Source organism: Onychostruthus taczanowskii, unplaced genomic scaffold (genome assembly GCF_017590055.1).
Source record: "Onychostruthus taczanowskii isolate IOZ18803 unplaced genomic scaffold, ASM1759005v1 scaffold21, whole genome shotgun sequence".
Lineage (NCBI taxonomy): Eukaryota > Metazoa > Chordata > Aves > Passeriformes > Passeridae > Onychostruthus > Onychostruthus taczanowskii.
The window spans coordinates 7,055,404-7,074,031 of NW_024499351.1; the positions used below are offsets into that span (position 1 = coordinate 7,055,404).

Sequence of the window (18,628 nt, forward strand, 5' to 3'; positions counted from 1 at the left end):
GATTGGTTTGGTTGTTTTCCTTTTTAAACCTGATTTGATCTATTACACATATCTGCTATGAGTAATTTGCTAACCACGGTCACATGGTCTGACAAGATCAACTTTTTGGGTTTCTTTGTTTTTTTTGTTAATTTAGTATGTTTACATGATCATGTGGATGAGCAGGTTTTTTTCTACATCTGGATTGTCATCCTGTAAGGATGTCCTATTCTGTTGTTTAGAACAGGACACAAGTTTTTTTCTTAATTCAGTATGTTTACATGATCGTGTGGATGAGTAGGTTTTTTTCTACATCTGGATTTTCTACATCCTGTAAGGATGTCCTATTCTGTTGTTTAGAACAGGACACAATTCTGAGTAATGTGCTCTAGTGGACCCTGCTTCAGCAGAAGGTGGAGCTAAATGGCCTCCAATGATTTCCAACCTTACCTGTTATTTAGGTAGTTAGGTACCCATGATTTGGGAATTGAGAGCCTACAGTTCCATTTGAAGCCTTGTTCTCAATTCTACTATTGTCAGATTTACTTCTCTCTTAGCTACCTCTAAAATTGGAGTAATGGTACATTTATAACTTCTGATCACTAGCTGAAATGTTTTGGCTAAGCAGCAGTGGTAATTCTTTTTAATGTCTGTCCTTCTAGGATCATTTAATGCACTTCTTCGAGAGCTGGTAGCAGAATTTACTTTGACAGACAACTCTGCCAACACAACCACATCACTCCTAAGGTCTCTTTGTCATTATGATGATAGTGTTCTGCTTGGCTCTTGGCTGCAGGAGACAGATCATAAGTCAATTGAAGATCAGGTAACAAAAAAGCTAGAAGAATGAATTACCTGCCCTGTCTGTATGATGTGTGTGTGGGGAAGCCTTCTAAAACTGGAGCTTCATACCTTGTTTTTAGTCTTATTTCCAAGCTTTTTTGTATGTAAGTACTTCCATCTACAGGATACTGTTTTGATTAAAAACCACCTACAGCTGAGATATAAATTGCATAATGCTACTCACAGGGTTGTGCTTAGTGAACCAGCATCATTTCTTTAAAAAACAACAACCTAATTCAATATCTCTTCCTGTCCACCAATATTTGTAGCTTAGAAGTTGTTCTCATATAGGTTTTTTTGAGCTAGGAGAAACGTAGGTTCCACTTACCATGTTTTATAATGAAACTGCTGTCAAAATATCAATATTGCAAATGGTGTTATAGCAAAACAAGATTTAGCTGGTTTTGTAGGTGTAGTAAGAAATCTTACATTTCATTTGAAAGTGTTGACACAATGTTGTTGGCTGAAAATTCCTCTTCTGCAACAGCTATGTAATAGTAGGAGGGTTTCTCAGAAGGTTTGATGGAGTTGATCCAAAAGCCAAGACTGATACCAAGGGTGTGGGAAGCTTTCTGAGCCAAGATCAGCATGTCAAAGCAAAAAAGAGTTTTATAAACTTTCTTTGTTTGTTGTGAAGGACATAGTAGACTTCCAGTGCAATCTTCAGTCCACAGAGCTTTTTCACTCCCTCCTGCCCTCTTTTTTTTTTTTTTTTTGTAGACTTCCAGTGCAGTCTTCAGTCCACAGAGATTTTTCACTCCCTCCTGCCTCTTTTTTTTTTTTTTTTTTCACTTCCTGCCTGTAAAACACTGGCACTCTTGGGAAGTGGGGATCTGTAGTCTGTCACAGGACACTGGCAGTATGTGCTCACAGCCCAGAATCCTGGGCTGCATCAAAAGCAGTGTGGTCAGCAGGATAAAAGAGGTGGTTCTGCCCCTCTGCTCTTGTCTCCCCAACATAAGAAGGACATGGAGCTGTTGGGAGCAAGTCCAGACAGGGGCCACAAAGTTGATAGGAGGACTGGAGCACCTCCCCTGTGAAGATGGGCTGAGAGAGTTGCGGCTGTTCATCCTGGAGAAGAAGAGTAGGTTGCACAGAGACCTCACAGCAACTTTCCAGTATCTGAAGGGGCCTACAGGGAAGCTGGAGAGGGGCTCTTTATCTGGAGCTGTAGTGATAGGTTAAGGAGTAACAGGTACAAATTGAAAGGGGGAATTTAGGTTAGATTCAGAAAGAAATTTTTCACTGTGGGAGTGGTGAGACACTGGAATGATTGCTGTGGGAGGTTTTGGATGCCCCAGCCCTGGCAGTGTTCAAAGCCAGGATGGTTAAGGCCTTGACCAATGCGTTCTAGTGGAAGATGTCTCTGCCCATGTCAGGGCGGTGCTGGGACTAGATGATCTTTAGGATCCATTCTAACCCCTAACTTTCTATCATTCTTTGGTTCTCTTGTGCATAGTCGTGTTTTATTTTTTAATGATATAGAGGTGTCAACAAACCTTGCTGTGTTTTCTGGTCTTCTAAGAAGAATGCAGACGTACTAGACTCCAGTTTTGTTTCATTATTAAATAATTGATAAGAATATAGAATTTTCTTCAGAGAAAATAATGATTGTTTAATAGTGTTTCATGAAAGAATGATGGTTAGGAAGTTTTTTCTTGATAGTAAGAGAGTTTATAATTTTAGTAGTGTTTCTGATTCTTTCTGTGTAGGTCATTATTATAGCCAAAACTGATCATTTAATACACTGTAGTGTAACTGTGGTCAGAGTGACTGAATAGCCTTCTTTCTGAAATGATACTTCATATTCAATGGTTCAGATGCTACTATTAGTACCAGGATCAAGCTGTTTTTCTCTTAATTTTCATCTTTTAATACCAGAAGTGACATTTTGTGTATTTTTCTAGCTGTTAATGGTTTTGATCCTTTAGAATTCAGCTATAAATGTTAATGTATATGCATGAGGATACTGCACTTGTATTCAGGTGCTTGTGAGCTATTCCGTTGTTTTAACTACTGCATATATGTTTTGGTTATCTATAGTTCCAAATGTTATGTGCAAAGGTATATTCAGAGGTATTCATGTTGTGTGGAATTTTGCAGCTTCAGCCAAACAGTGCATCTGGAAGTGGTGCTCTGGAACATGATCCCTCCTCTATTTATTTGCGCATCCCCGCTGGTGAAGCTGTACCTGGTCCCCTTCCTTTGGGAGTATCTGTCATTGATGCATCTGTGGCTCTCTTTGGTGTGGTTTTTCCTCATGTCTCTTACAAACATAGGTCAGTTTACATCAGTGTTCAATTTCAGAACCTAATGCCTTGTTTCTCTGGGTACTGTTGTGTTGGAGATTTTGTTTTTTTGGTTTATTTGGTTTTGTTTATTTGGTTGTTTTCCTGAAATTAGAATTGACTGAGGTATTAACTGTCTTTAAATTCAGAGTTTAGTATTTGATGTCCATTGTGTCTCTTGTCTCAGGATTCCAGAATATCACTTTAGAAATAAAGTGATTTCCTCAGTTTTCTCTTTTTTGAAGATTAGTATTCAGAGATGGAGACTAGATTCGTCTCTTCTCATACTGCATTTAACAGTAGTAATATCTCTGCAACCAAAATTTCCTGCAAAAGTACACATTGCAATTAACTTCAAATCAACCTTGAAAACTGCAGGGGCCTCCACTGAATGTCATTTGGCTGCCACAAGAAAGACCATTTGATTTATAGTCAGCAAGGAATTGTATGCACAATGAAAAAGAGGAAATGGAATTCAGTGTATTTTCCTTTGTGTTTCACATTACCTCTACAGAGTTATGAGCTGTCTGGACTAATTTTGTTACTCGGTTTAGGCAATTTGTCCCTGAGCACAGAGTGAAAACAGTTCTAAGAAGCATTTCAAAGTAAAATCAGCTTTCAGTGCAAATCTTTTGGGAGCAGGTTTTTTGTAGCAGTCAGCGTCATTTTGTAGTAAGTGCAGGATAGACTTGAGACCAGCTTGGGGTAATTCACCTTGGTCTGTACCTGTTATTAATGGTGAGAAGATGTTGCTTGGGAACTGCTGAGTAATTAAGAATGCAGATTATTCATTATATCCCTGGTTTTGGTATCTTCAAGGGAATGTTCCTCCTCCCAGTAATGTTTTTTGGGGAGGAGTTGGGGCAGGAATGGATGATAAATGGGAAAAACAATAGAAACAGAACAACAAATACGAAGGGTAGCACTATTTTAAATGGTAGTGGAAAGACAGCATTTTTCCACTCTGGTCCTCATAGCTTTCTAGTTATACAGCCAAATGCACCTGAAGATTCACTTCCTCTTGGTGGTGTTTTCTTCAAAGGAAGAGTAAATATTTGTGGATGAACTAGAAGAACCAGCAAAGGGATGTTCAGAGTAGCTCTGCAGTTAATAGCTATAGTGAATATCCTCTGCAGTCCCTGAAGCAGAAGTTCAGTTACTGAACTTAAAAGGCTCTTTTGTTTGTGTGGTTTTTACCAGCTGTGCTTTAGTTTGTATTTTGAGAGGCTATTACTTCAATTACATTTTTTCCTTTGCTTTAGATTACAGATGTTGGATCACTTTGCTGAATGTGTCAAGCAGGCTAAAGGTGTTCGCCAGCAAGCTGTGCAGCTTAATATCTTTACTGCTGTTCTTAGTGCCTTGAAGGTAGGACTTGTAAACTTGTATTGAAAGTTTGTGTTCAGTACTTGGTTTGAACAGTTTGTGTTCAGTACAAAGGACTGTTAGAAGAGTGCTACTAAAATTATTCAAGAATTACTTACTCAAAAGTTTGGAAATTGCAGGATTAAACTAGCTTGAGCTCTTGTCTTCGTGTGCCAGTACAGAGAACAGATGAGGCTTGTGACTGCATTGTACAGTTGTCAGCATTCTATAGTATTGAGACTGTCTTTTCATCTTCAGTCCTGTGGTTTTATTTACACTGAACTAACGGATTTAAGTACTTTGTCATATATACTCAGATAACCCCTCAAGTCACAGAGTATTGTGCAGATGTGGCTTGTGTAACTGAATACAGAAATAGCTTTGGGTTTACATTTTGGTTGCCTTATTGCACAGAATTCTAGGTGCTTATGTCCAGTCCCACTGACTGCAGCTACTGCTGTGTGCACTCTGTCTAGACTTGGAAATGCAGCCTGATGCTGTCAAGTCAGAAAGTAAGACAGCAAGTCACAAATAATGGCTGCCCAGTTTAAGCTGTTGCTGGAGCTCCATGACTTTGGTTGATTGGCAAAATACATTGGCAAAACAGCACCTCAGTTCTTTGCATTGTTCTTAAAAACTTGATCTACATTGCTACAAGTTGAAATGTAGATTCTGAGGCAGATTTCTGGAAGCTCTCATGCCATGCCAAGTGGTCAAAAATTTGTCAAAATTGAGCTGAAGTTAAGACTTCAGAAAATTTGAATCTAAGGTAGAGCCTCTGACTTCTTGCTCTATAGTACATGCACTGTTTTTACTCTAAATGTGTTTAATTATTTCTCCCAGAGTAAAAGAAACTGCAAAAGTGCTTCAGTGTTACTGTTTTGTAGAGTGTTCATATAAGAGGCTGTATAAATGTTTGGAAAGATGTGAATATAAAGAAAAAAATACGTTCATGTATCTATAATGTCTTCAATTTAAGTGATTCTTGTAGAAATGGAACTGTGATTTTCCTATTAGATTTTTGTTGTTAGATTTTCAAAGCTTCACTTTTTTTTCCCTGAGGTGTCCTGTGTAAAGCTAGATCAGATTTGGTAGGACTAGGGTGCATGTAGATAATGCATTTGATAAAAAAGACTGGTGCAGCAGGTCTTCCTGTATGTGAAATAGGTACAGTATTGGCAAACATCATGAGACCCAGGATGTTGTTGATATTGAGTTTCAAATGCTTTCAACCAATGTTTTTTAGGATAAACTACAACAAATTGAAACAAAAGCAAAAGCGCATAGTTTTCACAAATATTTATATTTGATGAAATATAAATATATATTTGATGAAATATATATTTATATTTCATCAAATATATTTGATGGTCTCAAATATATTTTCTTCTTCTTTACATTGGGGTGTTTGGATTCTTCTTCTTCTTTTTTTTTTAATTTTTTTTATTTTATTTTTAATGTAGGGTTTAGCTGAGAATAAAAGCACATTAGGACCAGAAGAAGTCCGCAAATCTGCTTTGACGCTTGTAATGGGTGCCCTTGATAATCCTAATCCTATTTTGAGATGTGCAGCAGGTGAAGCTCTTGGCAGAATGGCTCAAGTGGTTGGAGAAGCCTCTTTCATTGCTAGAATGGCTCAGTACAGTTTTGATAAGTAAGTTGATTTTAATTCAGAAAATGAAATAAAATTGCAATTAATTGTAATTTGTAATGTAATGTAGTTTGGAAGATTCCTTTTCTAAATACCGTATTCATTAGTGTCTTCTTTCCTGCTTGATTCCTATGGTTACACAGATCTAAGAAACCTTTAAACAGATTCTTCTCTTTTGGATTTATTTCATGTGAGGAATAAAAGCTGAGTTGTTAAACACTTGGAATGTGAAATGATACTGGTGAGCAGCTTTTGATAAGTTACCCGAAGGTGACTAAACTCTACCAGATAGATGAGCACAGCTTACATTAAGTATGTCTGTAATGTGAATTATGTAACAGTGGTTCTGTTTCAGTCTTTACACATTGATTTAACTGATTTACTGGTCTGTATTTTTTTCATATTCTGTTGTTTATCTTGGGTCTTTAGAAAGATATCTGGTAGAAGCAACAAGACAGTATGTTTCCCAATTTCTTGCTTAAATTTAAGGCATCAGCATATTTCTGAATCAGAATGCGACCTCAGGGCTGCAGCCCGTGTTTTTGCCTGGGCCAGGTGCATGAACATAGCCTCAGTCCAGCTCTCTTACCTCGGAGTAATTAAATTTTTCTCACCCTTTCATCTTGTAATAAAGTACATCATCCTTGCTTTATTTTGTTGAATTTCTATTACTGGGACTTTCCTTGGTTTCTTGTCTAGATTAACTTGTAAGTTGTTAATGGTTGTCTTTCTGTTGATAGTCAAGTGATTTTTTTAATATTTGAGATGTGCATTTACTTTGTTGTTCACTGATAGCCAAGAGCATGCATGTCTTTCATATACAGTTAACTAGGGGAAAAAATTTTTCTTTGTCCTTGTTAGGAAATCCCTTCTTTTGTCTCTCTTCCTCACCCACTGAAAAGGCTTCTAATTACCAAGTGATGTTACGTGACATGCATTCAGAAGCAGTATTGTGGAAAATACTCAATAAGTCAATGCATAAAATTTCATACAACCAGATCATTCAAAATACTACTCATTCTGTTTTAGTTTCATTATAAAAGGATTTATATTCAAATAAATAAAAAAGGCTCTCTTGGAAAAGCCAGAAAAATCAGCTGTAGAATAAAACAGCTATATAAAAAACTGGATTTGCCAGTTTGTCATTTCTCACTATGTGTTGTCATTTTTTTATTCTTGAGTCCTTTTTACGTTACTGGTTTTGGAATGATTATTAAATTAATCTGCTATGAAACACTTGTAAAATCTGGATTTTTTTCTATATCCGTCAAAACTCTTCTTCATCTAAAAGGTCATGTTCTGACCAGAAAAAAAAGAAAATAATTATTAAAATACTTTCTTTTCCTCTTGTTTTATATGTAACCTGGATTAATAGCAGTCTATAGTAAGTGCATTATTTTTGCTGTTGTTTAGGCTTTTCAAGATTTTGTAAGATGGCCTGCGAAACTTTATTAGTCTTTTACACTGTTGTGGTACTTCTAAGATTCTGTGTAACAAATTTACTGACTGAAGTGATTTCTTTATATTTAAACATTGATAGGTTAAAATCTGCTCGAGATGTTGTATCAAGAACAGGCCATTCCTTGGCTCTGGGTTGTCTCCATCGGTATGTTGGTGGAATAGGTTCTGGACAGCATTTGAAAACTAGTGTCAGCATTCTCTTGGCTTTGGCGCAAGATGGAACCTCTCCCGAAGTCCAGGTAAAAAAAAAAAGCAATCACCACAAAGTTACTTAAAATGTTAAAGATGAAGATTAAATATTAAACTACCTGTTCAGATATTCTTTAGTAAATGTTGTCACATGTAAGATGTGTAGCATGTGCCCGGGAGCATGAAGAAAGTGAATATTTTCTTATAAACTCCCAGAATCCCAAAGAAACAGTGTAATTAAAATGTAACTCCACAGCTATTTAGAGAGGCAGTTGGAAGTGGTCAGGTTAATTCAGAAGGATGTGTGTCTGCTTGTCAGCTGTGCCAGTGATGCACTGTGGGCATATTCCAAACTGCCTTTAAAGCAAGATGTGTTAGTATTGCCTTAGCTGCCTGAAAGGAAGCTTTTAATAGCTAGCTGATGACTGAGGTGTAATCTCTTACTGGCGTCTCAGGTGATGAGCAGTATTTCCTTTGTCAAGTAATTCCTGTGTATGTGGTACATACACAGGACATCATCTTTGCAGGGTTGTATTACAGAATACAGAAATCTTTTGCAAGCTAAATTGGAGTTGAGGGCAGAAGGGGAATCAGTAGGAGCCAAGTCTAAGATAGGGAGGGGTTTCTATATACTCTGGACTATAGATTTGTGAAGTCTCACAAGAGGATGACTTGACTGCTAAAAGTTCCTGGTACAGTAGAAAAGGGACTGAACATGCTGTTGAAAGAGTAATGGTTTTGGAGAGTAGTGGCACTTTATACCCACAGCCTGAAAAGCTGAAGCCCCCAGTAACTATAAAAAATCATACTTACGCCTTAGTTTGCTGTTTACTTGATAGAATATGTACTTGAGTACCTTCTTATTTCTTAGAGTAATTAAAAAAAAATCAAAGTAACAAGGTTTATCAGTTGGGAAAACAAGCCTAGTGTTTTTTGGAGATAATGTTAAAAAAATAAATCTATAAATACAATGTTAAGTCTCTTGAATTTTCTTAGTTTAAGGAAAGACAAAGTTCAGTTTGCATATGTAATCAACTTCAAGTATGAGTGGGTAACTTGAGGCATATAATTGTGCACCAGTAATTTAAAAAAGAAATTGAAAAGGTTAATGTTTTATGAAAAAAAAAAGAAAAAAGAAAAAAAAAGTATGAAGGGGAAGTCCAGGCTGAACTTGCATATCTACCTTACTTTTTGTTGAGCATAGAGCACCCAGCCACTGTGAAAAACCAAGCTTTTAAACCTCATCCCTCACTGGATCATTGTGGTTACACAAAAACCATATGGAAGTATGAATAATGGAAGTTTAAAGGAATGAAAGGATAAGCTGTAATGTGCTACCACAGGATTAGGACTGTAGAGGTAGTTAGATGATTGCTAGTGCTAATGGTTTTTGGATTGCATCAGAGAGGATTAAAAAGTAGCAATTTTAAAGGCAGGTTTTCCAGCTTATTCCTAAGAGTCTAGCTTTGTAATAGGAATATTCTTTTATCTTAGTCATGTGTTTAATGTGAGAAAATTCTGAAATAAGATATTTTAGTAGGGTGTTGTGGAGAGATAGCTAATGCTTTCAGGTGTGTCAGTGGAATTTATTTCCAGTGAAACGTCAGTATCTAAAAGGACCGTCCTCTTGCCTGCTTCTTACTTTGACAATTACAATAAATTACTTTCCTCTTTTGTTGTTTACTCACCTTCAACTGGAATAGGTCCGTCTTTCACCATTTTTTCCTGCATGCTGACTGAACAACACTGCTTTTTTCTCTTGTACCCGCTAATAAGAAACTTAGAAAGATTCATGTGAACCTTTCAGCTTGTCATGAAAATCAGTTCAGATTAGAATATAAGAGACCACCTCTGCTAAGGGCTTTGTAAGCTGCCCATTTCAGACTGCCTCCGGTTTTATAGTGGAATGATTCTCTCTTTCTCCTGTCTCAAGTCAGTTTTCTTTTTCCTTTCTGTTTTAAGTAGATGTGTTGTTTGTGCTTGTATTGTTCTTCCTTGAAGTGCTTAAGTATATTTTTTTCTCAAAAAAATTTTTTTCTTATTTCCATTGTCCCTAGACCTGCTGATAACCAAAGAATATAGATATATTTAAGCTCTCAGGTGGTTGCTTGAGGTCTGGAAAATTTGGAAACACTTCTGGAGTCAGAGTAGTAAATTAGATGTGCTTCAGAACAGAAGTACAGAGCTAGGCCCCAGCTGAGTAAAAAGACTGTTTAATTTCCTGAATACATTACTGAAAAACATGCCTTTGTGTTTTTGGTAGACGTGGTCACTCCATTCACTTGCCTTGATCGTGGATTCTAGTGGACCAATGTACCGTGGGTACGTGGAGCCAACGCTCTCGCTCGTTCTCACGCTGCTCTTAACCGTCCCGCCATCGCACACAGAAGTGCATCAGTGCCTGGGCAGGTGCCTCGGGGCTATAATAACTACTGTTGGGCCTGAGCTGCAAGGTTAGTGGGAATTTGAAGTGCAAAAAAAAAAAAAATTACATTGTATAAAGATGATATTATAACCTTAAATGGTAGAATATAAGTTTTTGTTGATTGCAGGTGGGGGAGGCAATCATTGTATAAAGACGATATTATAACCTTAAATGGTAGAATATAAGTTTTTGTTGATTACAGGTGGGGGAGGCAATGTTGATTGTTTCAGTTACAGTCCTGCAAACTGCAGTTTGAGATTTGTGTAAAGAAGTTGCAGTGATGTATGATGTTTTGGCTAATGGTAAATTTGCATGGTAGATAAGCCATGAAACCCTCACTGCATATTTTGCTGTGTGTATTTTTTGTGGAGCATGAGACAAAGTTTTTCCCCTGTTTTTTTAACATGTGTTTATTTTATTTTAAACATGTGGCGAGAGCTTAGGTTTGACACAATTGATGATTCTATGAGCTACAACTCATTTCCGTTCATTCTATATAACCTTAGATCTCTGTACCTTATTGTAGAGACTTAAAATCTTGTCATGCCAAACACTGTGTCTGGAATTCTGTGCCTCAGGTGTTAAAACCATGGATTCATAACTTTGTCTAACTGGTATTTTTAGGAATATTTATAGGATGGTCTTTGATGCAGTGCCAGAGAGCCACTAATGGAATTTTAACTCTAAATAGCTAGACTTAAGATTTTAGTTATGACGTAGTTCTAGATGGTTTAATTGAACTTGTGTATCTGTGTGTTAACCTTTTGACCTGGAATATGGTTAACTTTTAAAATAACAACTTGAGTAGAACATCTGCAGGTTATATTTCGGTACTTGAAAATGTTTTTGTAAACCTGATGTGGGTTAATTCTTAAAATGCTGAATGGGATTGTTCTTCAAATCAAATGCTGTTCTTTTAAAATGCTTGTTTTAGTAGAGTAGTGCCACTCATCTATTTGAGCTAATTAAAATTGTCTGCATACATAGATACCAGCTTAAGAGTTACCTGATATTTTAGGAAATGGCTCAGTGCCAAATGGCTTGGTGAAATGTTCTTATACATATATAGAGTGAAAGAGACTTCTAAAATCTAACTTCAGACAATTAAGTGGTTTCCTGACCTGGGAAGAGAGTCTCACGATATTTCTGCCTGAGATTGTCTGTCCAAAAATTGATTTGGACAGCATATTATTTAACTGAGCTAAAAAAGAGATACTGAAACACTCTGTAGTGTTTCTAATTTGTATGGCAAACTAAAAAAGTTGCATGCTAATTTGAGAACTCTTTTTTGTGATGTTGAAGCTTTAATAATTCTTGCTTCTCAAAGGTTTAAAGTCTGCAGTTGTGATAGAAAAGTTTTGCTGTGCTAAGGATATCCTCTTACATGATTAGGTAACGGAGCTACGATTTCAACAATCCGTTCTTCCTGTTTGGTGGGATGTGCAATCACACAAGACCATTCAGACTCACTTGTCCAGGCAGCTGCTATATCCTGCCTTCAGCAGCTTCATATGTTTGCACCACGGCATGTCAACCTGTCCAGTCTGGTTCCCAGTCTTTGTGTGAGTATCAAATGCATCCCTGCTGGTTCTCCAAGTTTTATGCATGTGCTTAGCAGAGAACAAGGGAAATACTTAGCAAGGAGAACCATATGTAATAAGCAAGTTACGTTTGCAAAAACGCTGGAGTCCCCAAGCCATTTTACATATTTTCAGAATGCTGCCCAAACTGAAGTCATAGGGGCTGATTCTCTTTCACCCTGAACAGTGTAATTTATGAATAATATAAATGAGCAAAAAAGATGCTGAAATGCTCTCTTTGCTCCAACTAATTGTATACAAAGAGGGAAGTGAATGAGTTGGGGAAAGATTTTTTGATTTATGTTGCTACTGTCAGCATATTAGGGGTTGACGTAAAAATTCTTGTGCTGCTGCTGTTAAAATGTTGCCACCTTCCCTCATTAGTGTTTTGTCAGCAAGTCCTGGCTTAAGCCTGAAAGTAAAGCAAAGGCTTGAACCCAAAACATACCAAATACGAATATAAGAGGAAAGGTGGTGTGGGTGTGGTTTTGGTGTAGGTTGGTGGGAGTTTATTTAATAATTATTATTGTAAAAGTTACTTTTAGAGGGTTCAATACTCCAATACTGAGAAATTTGAAAAGCTTCTTTGTAATGTCTGTTAGATGTTTTGCAAAGTTGTTTATGTCAGCCTTTGCGGCGCTGATGACTCAGTGTTACCTGAAGGAATGCAATCCTACTTATGTCAACACTGGAGCTTTTTCTTAGTATGCCAACCAGATTTTCCCTAGGGCATCCTCTCATGATTAGGTGCTTCTCTTCAGCCCTGTGCACACCCAAGCCCCACCCTGCCCCAAGCACTCCTGGGAGTGCAGTGTATTTACAGAACCTGTCACTTGTCCCTTCACAGAATTTTGCATGAAAGGGGTGTAACACACCCAGAAGTAGATAAGCTCTTTTGTATGAATATCATGTACAACATGAGAGATAATTCCTACAGCCATTTACTCTGTAAATACCAGTGGGTGATGTTACAGACAAAGAAGTTCATACATGAATAATTAGTGCTGTTTTGAAACCTTTTCCCATGGTTTTCTACTGTTTCTCTCCTGTTAATTTATCATCTTCTGCTAAATGAAAGCCATTTTTGTTTTGCTTTCTCATATTCCTTACTTTCAAGTTATACTTAGTTTGTTAGGACTTCCTCTGAGTTGTCTTGAGCATTTCTTCAAACTGCAAATGCACAGTTATGTAGGCAAGGTCTGCCTTACCTGCACCATTAGCCAACTCTTCAGAATGGAATTAATGCCAGGTGTCAAAATTAAGCCATGCAGTTCCACACTCTCATTTTAATTTCTTCTTTCTGCATTGGCTTCATAACTTGTAGTTATTTGTTTTGTAACTTGAATCACAGAATACCCTTTACATTAATAAATCTCCCAAATGTTCTGTGTTTTAGGTCATTGAAACAACCTCACTTGTGATATTTAGAAATTCTTTAAAGACTGCCTGTTTTTTTAGGACTAAATTCTTATATATTCATATATGGAATAAAGATGTACTGTTAAAATGCTTTACAAACTGTAGAACCCTTTCATTTAGGAAAGCATTTTACGTCCCCATAATAACCTAATACCAAGAAAGCAAATGGATCTTTTGTTTATTAAAACCAAATTACCCTGAAATAAATAAAGAGTTAGAGTTTCTTAAAGGGCACTCATCACCTCTTCCACTGTGGAAAAAACCTTCACTTTTTTGTGGAGCTACTTCCTCTCAGAAAAAGAGACCATACACTATTCTTCTTTAAGGAAAATATTTGCTTGTGCTTTAGGTGATTCAGAGGAATTAGAAGCCAGTGTTGCTTAGCAAAGAAATCTGATGCTGTCTTGTTGAGAGGCATTTTTAAAAATGTAATGCTGTAGATTCTATTACTACTGTGAAATGCAGATTTTATTATAGCTGTCATGTGCAGTGCACCTGATAATGGCTTCTTTGTTTAAAAGAAAGTGATTTACAGCTATAGCAGAATATGAGGCAGAGTAGTACTGGAGTCTAACAAATTGGAAACTAATTAATCTAAATCACCCCGGCACAGTAGTTCCAATATTTAAGCTTTTACCTCTTTAGTCAGGTAACAGCTGTCAGCTCTGTGTATGTCAGCTTTATTTTGATATTTGTGTATTATGAAAAGTGCTTACTTCTGAACTTTCAGAACTTGATTCCCAGCAGCTCACACATGGGCTTGTAACTGAAAAATTGAATATTTTTAGTCCTTAGCAGCATTGATTTATTGCTACAGGGGCGCAGCAGTTCCCTCACCTGTAGTGGTTTTGACTTTCAGGTTCACCTGTGCAGCTCTCACTTGCTGCTGCGCCGGGCTGCAGTCGCGTGTTTGCGGCAGCTTGCTCAGAGGGAAGCGTCAGAGGTGTGTGAATATGCCATGAGCTTAGCAAAGAACGCTGGAGACAAAGAGAGCACTGCCATCAGTACGTACTTTCACGTGGCCTTTGTGTGACAGTTGAATGCACATGTGTGCATATGTGTGCTTTGCCTTCAGAAAGAAGGGAAAAAGCCCAGAACCCCCTTGTACCTTTAGTGAGGGATACCCTTAACTGTCCCTTCTGACTTCAATAATTTCTGGCCACACCCCTGCTTGTACCGCTAGAATTTTGTTTATGATTTAATTATCTGTGAAATTCAGACTTTAATCTCTCTCTCTTGTTAAGGCTGGCAGTCAAATAGAGAACACAGTATCTGTACAATGGAAGCATTTTACAGTTTTTCTGGTGCTATAGCTCTTGTTATTTTGAAAATTCACTTAATGGTGTGCTGTTTGATTGAGATACCTGGTTGTGTCATATTCTGTTAGCATCATATCTGCAATGCCTGTGGACTTTGCTGGCTGGTCTAATTCTTGTATACATCATTTTATTTTGAAAATAGGAGGCTCAACAGTGTTGATCAGCACAGTCTTCCCCTTGAAGACAGGGTTTTTTTTACTTATTTGATACCTAGAGGTGTTATTTACATTGCAGATGGAATTAATTGCTGTATTAGAATCTTTGTAGCATTGGTTCAGAAAAATATCAATAACATCTTGGTGATCTTTGACTGAACTATACACACACAGGTAGACAATGTCCAATTCAAATCTGTTGCTCCAAATTTTAAAACTGAGTTCCTGATTTTAGAAAAGCTTTCTCGTTTTCATTTTGCAGACTTGAATCCTTTTGCACCAGGGGCCGGTTCTCGGCGAGACGCTCATTGCCGGCATCAGGGGGTTAATATAACAGAGACCGGCCTGGAGGGCGTCCTGTTCGGAATGCTGGATCGAGAGACCGATCGGAAATTGTGCTCAGATATCCACGATACTCTGGGACACATGCTTTCATCTCTGGCAGTGGAAAACCTTTCTCACTGGCTCATGCTTTGTAAGGATGTCCTTGCAGCTTCCAGCGGTAAGTGTTCTGTTGGGCTCACATAAATGACAGTACGTCCTTAGCGTTAGCATGTTTGGGCAATATTGGTGTGGAACTTCTCCTTTATCCTAGTTAAGATCTGGGTTATATTGTATACACAGTTTGATTATAGTGCAATTAAACTGCCATAGAAAGAAGGAATTACTGATGTTAAGTTTCAGAATATTGCTCGTAAAAGTAAAAAGTTAGCTGCTTGAAGCAGGATTTCTAATGGAGAAGAATGGTGTTTGTAAGTCTAACATTTCAGTATCTTAGTGAAAGCAGACATCCTTTTTAGCCTGTATACATCAGGATTGTACAGGGAGAAGACTCCTGTGCACATTCTGAGCTTTCTTTTATGAGGTTTTGTGAATTACTGATGTGATGCTGTGTAACCATGGTGATGAATTTTTTGTTTGTTGTTCAGCCTTGCAGATTTGTTTGCACAGATTTTGTCCTCTGAGACCTTATTCTTGTTTTTCAGCTTGTAGGGTGGTTATGACGCAGAATCTGCTCATTTCCCTTGCATTTATACTTGTTTATTGGCATGTGTGAGTTCATCCTGAAGCTGTTTCTAAATACTGCCAGCTTTACATTTACTGATGAGTAATGCTACCAATAATTTCTTTATGCAATATAGTTACCACAAATCTGCCCAGTGAGAAAGACCTCATTTCCTGAGTTTTAAATTGGCATGTCTTTTGTTATTTCATGTGGGATGGGTCTTAAAATTTTTACATGGTTGTCCAATTACTTATTTATTTATTAGTAAGTGACAGGTCTCGGAGAAAACCATATTTAAATAAATTTCTCTCAGGTGTATTGTAAGCCAGCAACTTGACTTTGATCTCCTTTGATCCAACTAACTGGCATACAACCAAAATGTGGTTTGCTTTTAAGCAGAGATTTACAAATCAGCCACATGAGGTCCTGGATGCCTTCTCAAAATGCTGTTGTTATGCATTAGCATCATCCATGTTTGATTTGCCGTAGCCTTTTTCTTTATTGAATGTCTTGGCTCTTCAGTTGCTTAAATTTAGACTTTCTAAGAAGCATGCATTGCGATAATTTCCTTTAATTCTCTTCTAATTATTGCTGAGGTAATTTTTGTCAGTATTTTGGCGTTTTGCTAATTTAAACCGTGTCATTGAGGATTTGTTTTCATTTCTGAATAGCAAAATATAGATGCATGTTTGATGAGGGATTTTTTGGTCCATGTTTGGCTTTTGGTTTTTTATGTAATCCCTGAAATAGTTTTTATTTTCTGAAATGAAGTCTCTAACCTACACCTAGAGAAAATAATTTTTTGAATGTTAGTTACATTTTTGGGTGCTGTCAGTGGCCTACTTGGCTGCATAGCTGTCCCATGGCATGGAGCTTTCTAATTTTGCTTCAGTTTAACTTGCTTTTTGTCTTCCACTTGAAATGGAAGCTGAATAGTTCAAAGCTAAGCTGATTCCTTTATTATTATGAGCCTAATAATTATTTTAATTCTAAGCCTTATCTTGTTTATTGGCAGTTTCATGGGTTTATTTACAAAACTGGGAAATTTAGGTATGGTATTCACCTATAGTTGGTAACTGTGGAGAATTAATATTACAGGAATTTATCTCATATGATGTAAGACAGATACAGGGTAATTTAACCTAGAACAGAGGTGACAACCATTTCTTTTAACGCTCTTGCTTTTGGACATTTGTCAAATGTTTCTACAGAAGAATTAGTCTGTTCTGAATCTCAATATAAGGAAAGACTTGAACTCATGTCCTTAACTGCCTTCTGTGGATTTTAACAGTGGCATGTTTTTCTTCCTTTTAATTGTTCCATGTCATAGACATGAGCACTGCTGCTCCCTTGGGAGGAGGGAAGGATGAGGAGTTGGAGAAGAAGGATGAGATGGATGATGACACAATGTTTACCACCTTGGGTGAAGAGGACAAGTCCAAGCCTTCTGTAGCACCTCGCTGGGCCACTCGAGTGTTTGCAGCAGACTGTCTGTGCCGGGTTATCATGCTGTGTGAGAATGCCAACAAGGCACACTTCGACCTGGCACTGGCTCGTTCAGCCAGACTGAAAAACCCAAAAAGTAATTGCAAGCTTTGGATTTGTTCTTAATTTTTTACTTTCATTTTGAAACCTCTTTACAGTTTAAGATTACACAACCAAGAAAAAAAATCATAAGTGCTTATTCTTTCATTCAAATGGTTAAAACCAAAGGAAATGCCTAGCAATAATCAATAAAACTGTGTCTTTATAATCACTGTAGGTACAGTACCATAGCACAAAGAATGAGGTTTTCTGGAACATACCAGTTCTGAAAGACTGGTGTGCTTAGGGGAAAAAACCTTGGAGATGCAAAGGTTTTCTCAGTTCTGGAACAGAAGCAATGAACTTCTAGCTAAGGGCAAGTTGGGAGTGTTTTCAGAGTTTAATGCAATGACAGCAATGAATTAAACTTGAGATTATTTTAGCATCTCCAATCTGAAGAGATGCTAGAAAAGAAAAAAAAGAAGGGATCAAGCTAGGTAATTATTGCTATTCTGCTATGGCAGAGAGGAGGGGGATGTGGGAGGGAGTTATAAAAAGACATGGACTTTATAAGGTTCGTTCTTTTGGTATCCATGAGAGTGATAAATCTTGGTTTTCAAGCTCATGTTCCAAAGGTAGTTTTATGAGTTAGAGGATCAAAATTGAGAGGTCCTAGATGGCATACTAGTTTTGTGAAGAAATGTTTTTCAAATAGTGTGAGGTGTCTGTGCTTGAGTTGTCCCTGTTTGTGGTTGTTTGGGTTCACCTGTGTAGTGCTCATGAAGACTTTGTGTATGTAGGATGAATATTGTGAGCATCCTAGAATGTATGACATTAATGGATTTTGGTGTCTGTGTTGTTGAGGGTGTCTGTTGTGATATGGAGACTTATCACATCTTTGCCTGTGTTGCTTTACTGCAGCCTGGTTCCAGCACTGTGCATTGCTTTTGTGAGAATCTGGTTTTTGACTTGATTTGAGGCCAAGGCCACTGAAGACTAGGAAGGAAAGTTTATTTTGTCATGGCATTGTATTACAAAGACAATAATGAAATAACTGCTGTTTGTAGGGTCCTGCAGAGAATTGCGTATCATAATCTGGAAAATTTTATCTCTAGTTATTTAAAGTGAACTTTGATGTGTTTGGTATCATTGTAAAAAGGAAAACTCAGCAATATTCTGCCCCCCACATGCAGCTGCTAAAATCTTCAAATTTTACCATTGTCTCTGATTGTTTGAAAAAGGAAGTGCAGACTTTTATCACTGTAGTTTCAAAGTGATTTTCAGTCTTTCTTTACTCATATGCCTCTGAAAAGTTTCAGCCACAAAATCATTTTCCTTTTTTACCTTGAGACTTGAAAACAGCTTAGGCAATTTATGGGTTTCATTAGTCACAGTGGATGTTGTTAAATAATTTATTTTCATGT

At 37.3% G+C, this 18,628-nt stretch overlaps 1 protein-coding gene across 1 annotated transcript in view; it reads left to right on the forward strand.

The window, feature by feature from the left end:
- HEATR5B (HEAT repeat containing 5B) overlaps positions 1–18,628 on the forward strand; it is a 56,000-nt gene that overhangs the window by 15,434 nt on the left and 21,938 nt on the right. Inside the window, exons 15-24 of the mRNA XM_041404222.1 lie at positions 642–805; positions 2,926–3,101; positions 4,373–4,478; positions 5,939–6,129; positions 7,667–7,826; positions 10,040–10,229; positions 11,594–11,763; positions 14,060–14,204; positions 14,937–15,176; positions 17,011–17,262. Of these exons, the coding sequence (XP_041260156.1) occupies positions 642–805; positions 2,926–3,101; positions 4,373–4,478; positions 5,939–6,129; positions 7,667–7,826; positions 10,040–10,229; positions 11,594–11,763; positions 14,060–14,204; positions 14,937–15,176; positions 17,011–17,262 (1,794 nt within the window). The remainder of the gene's footprint in view (positions 1–641; positions 806–2,925; positions 3,102–4,372; positions 4,479–5,938; positions 6,130–7,666; positions 7,827–10,039; positions 10,230–11,593; positions 11,764–14,059; positions 14,205–14,936; positions 15,177–17,010; positions 17,263–18,628) is intronic.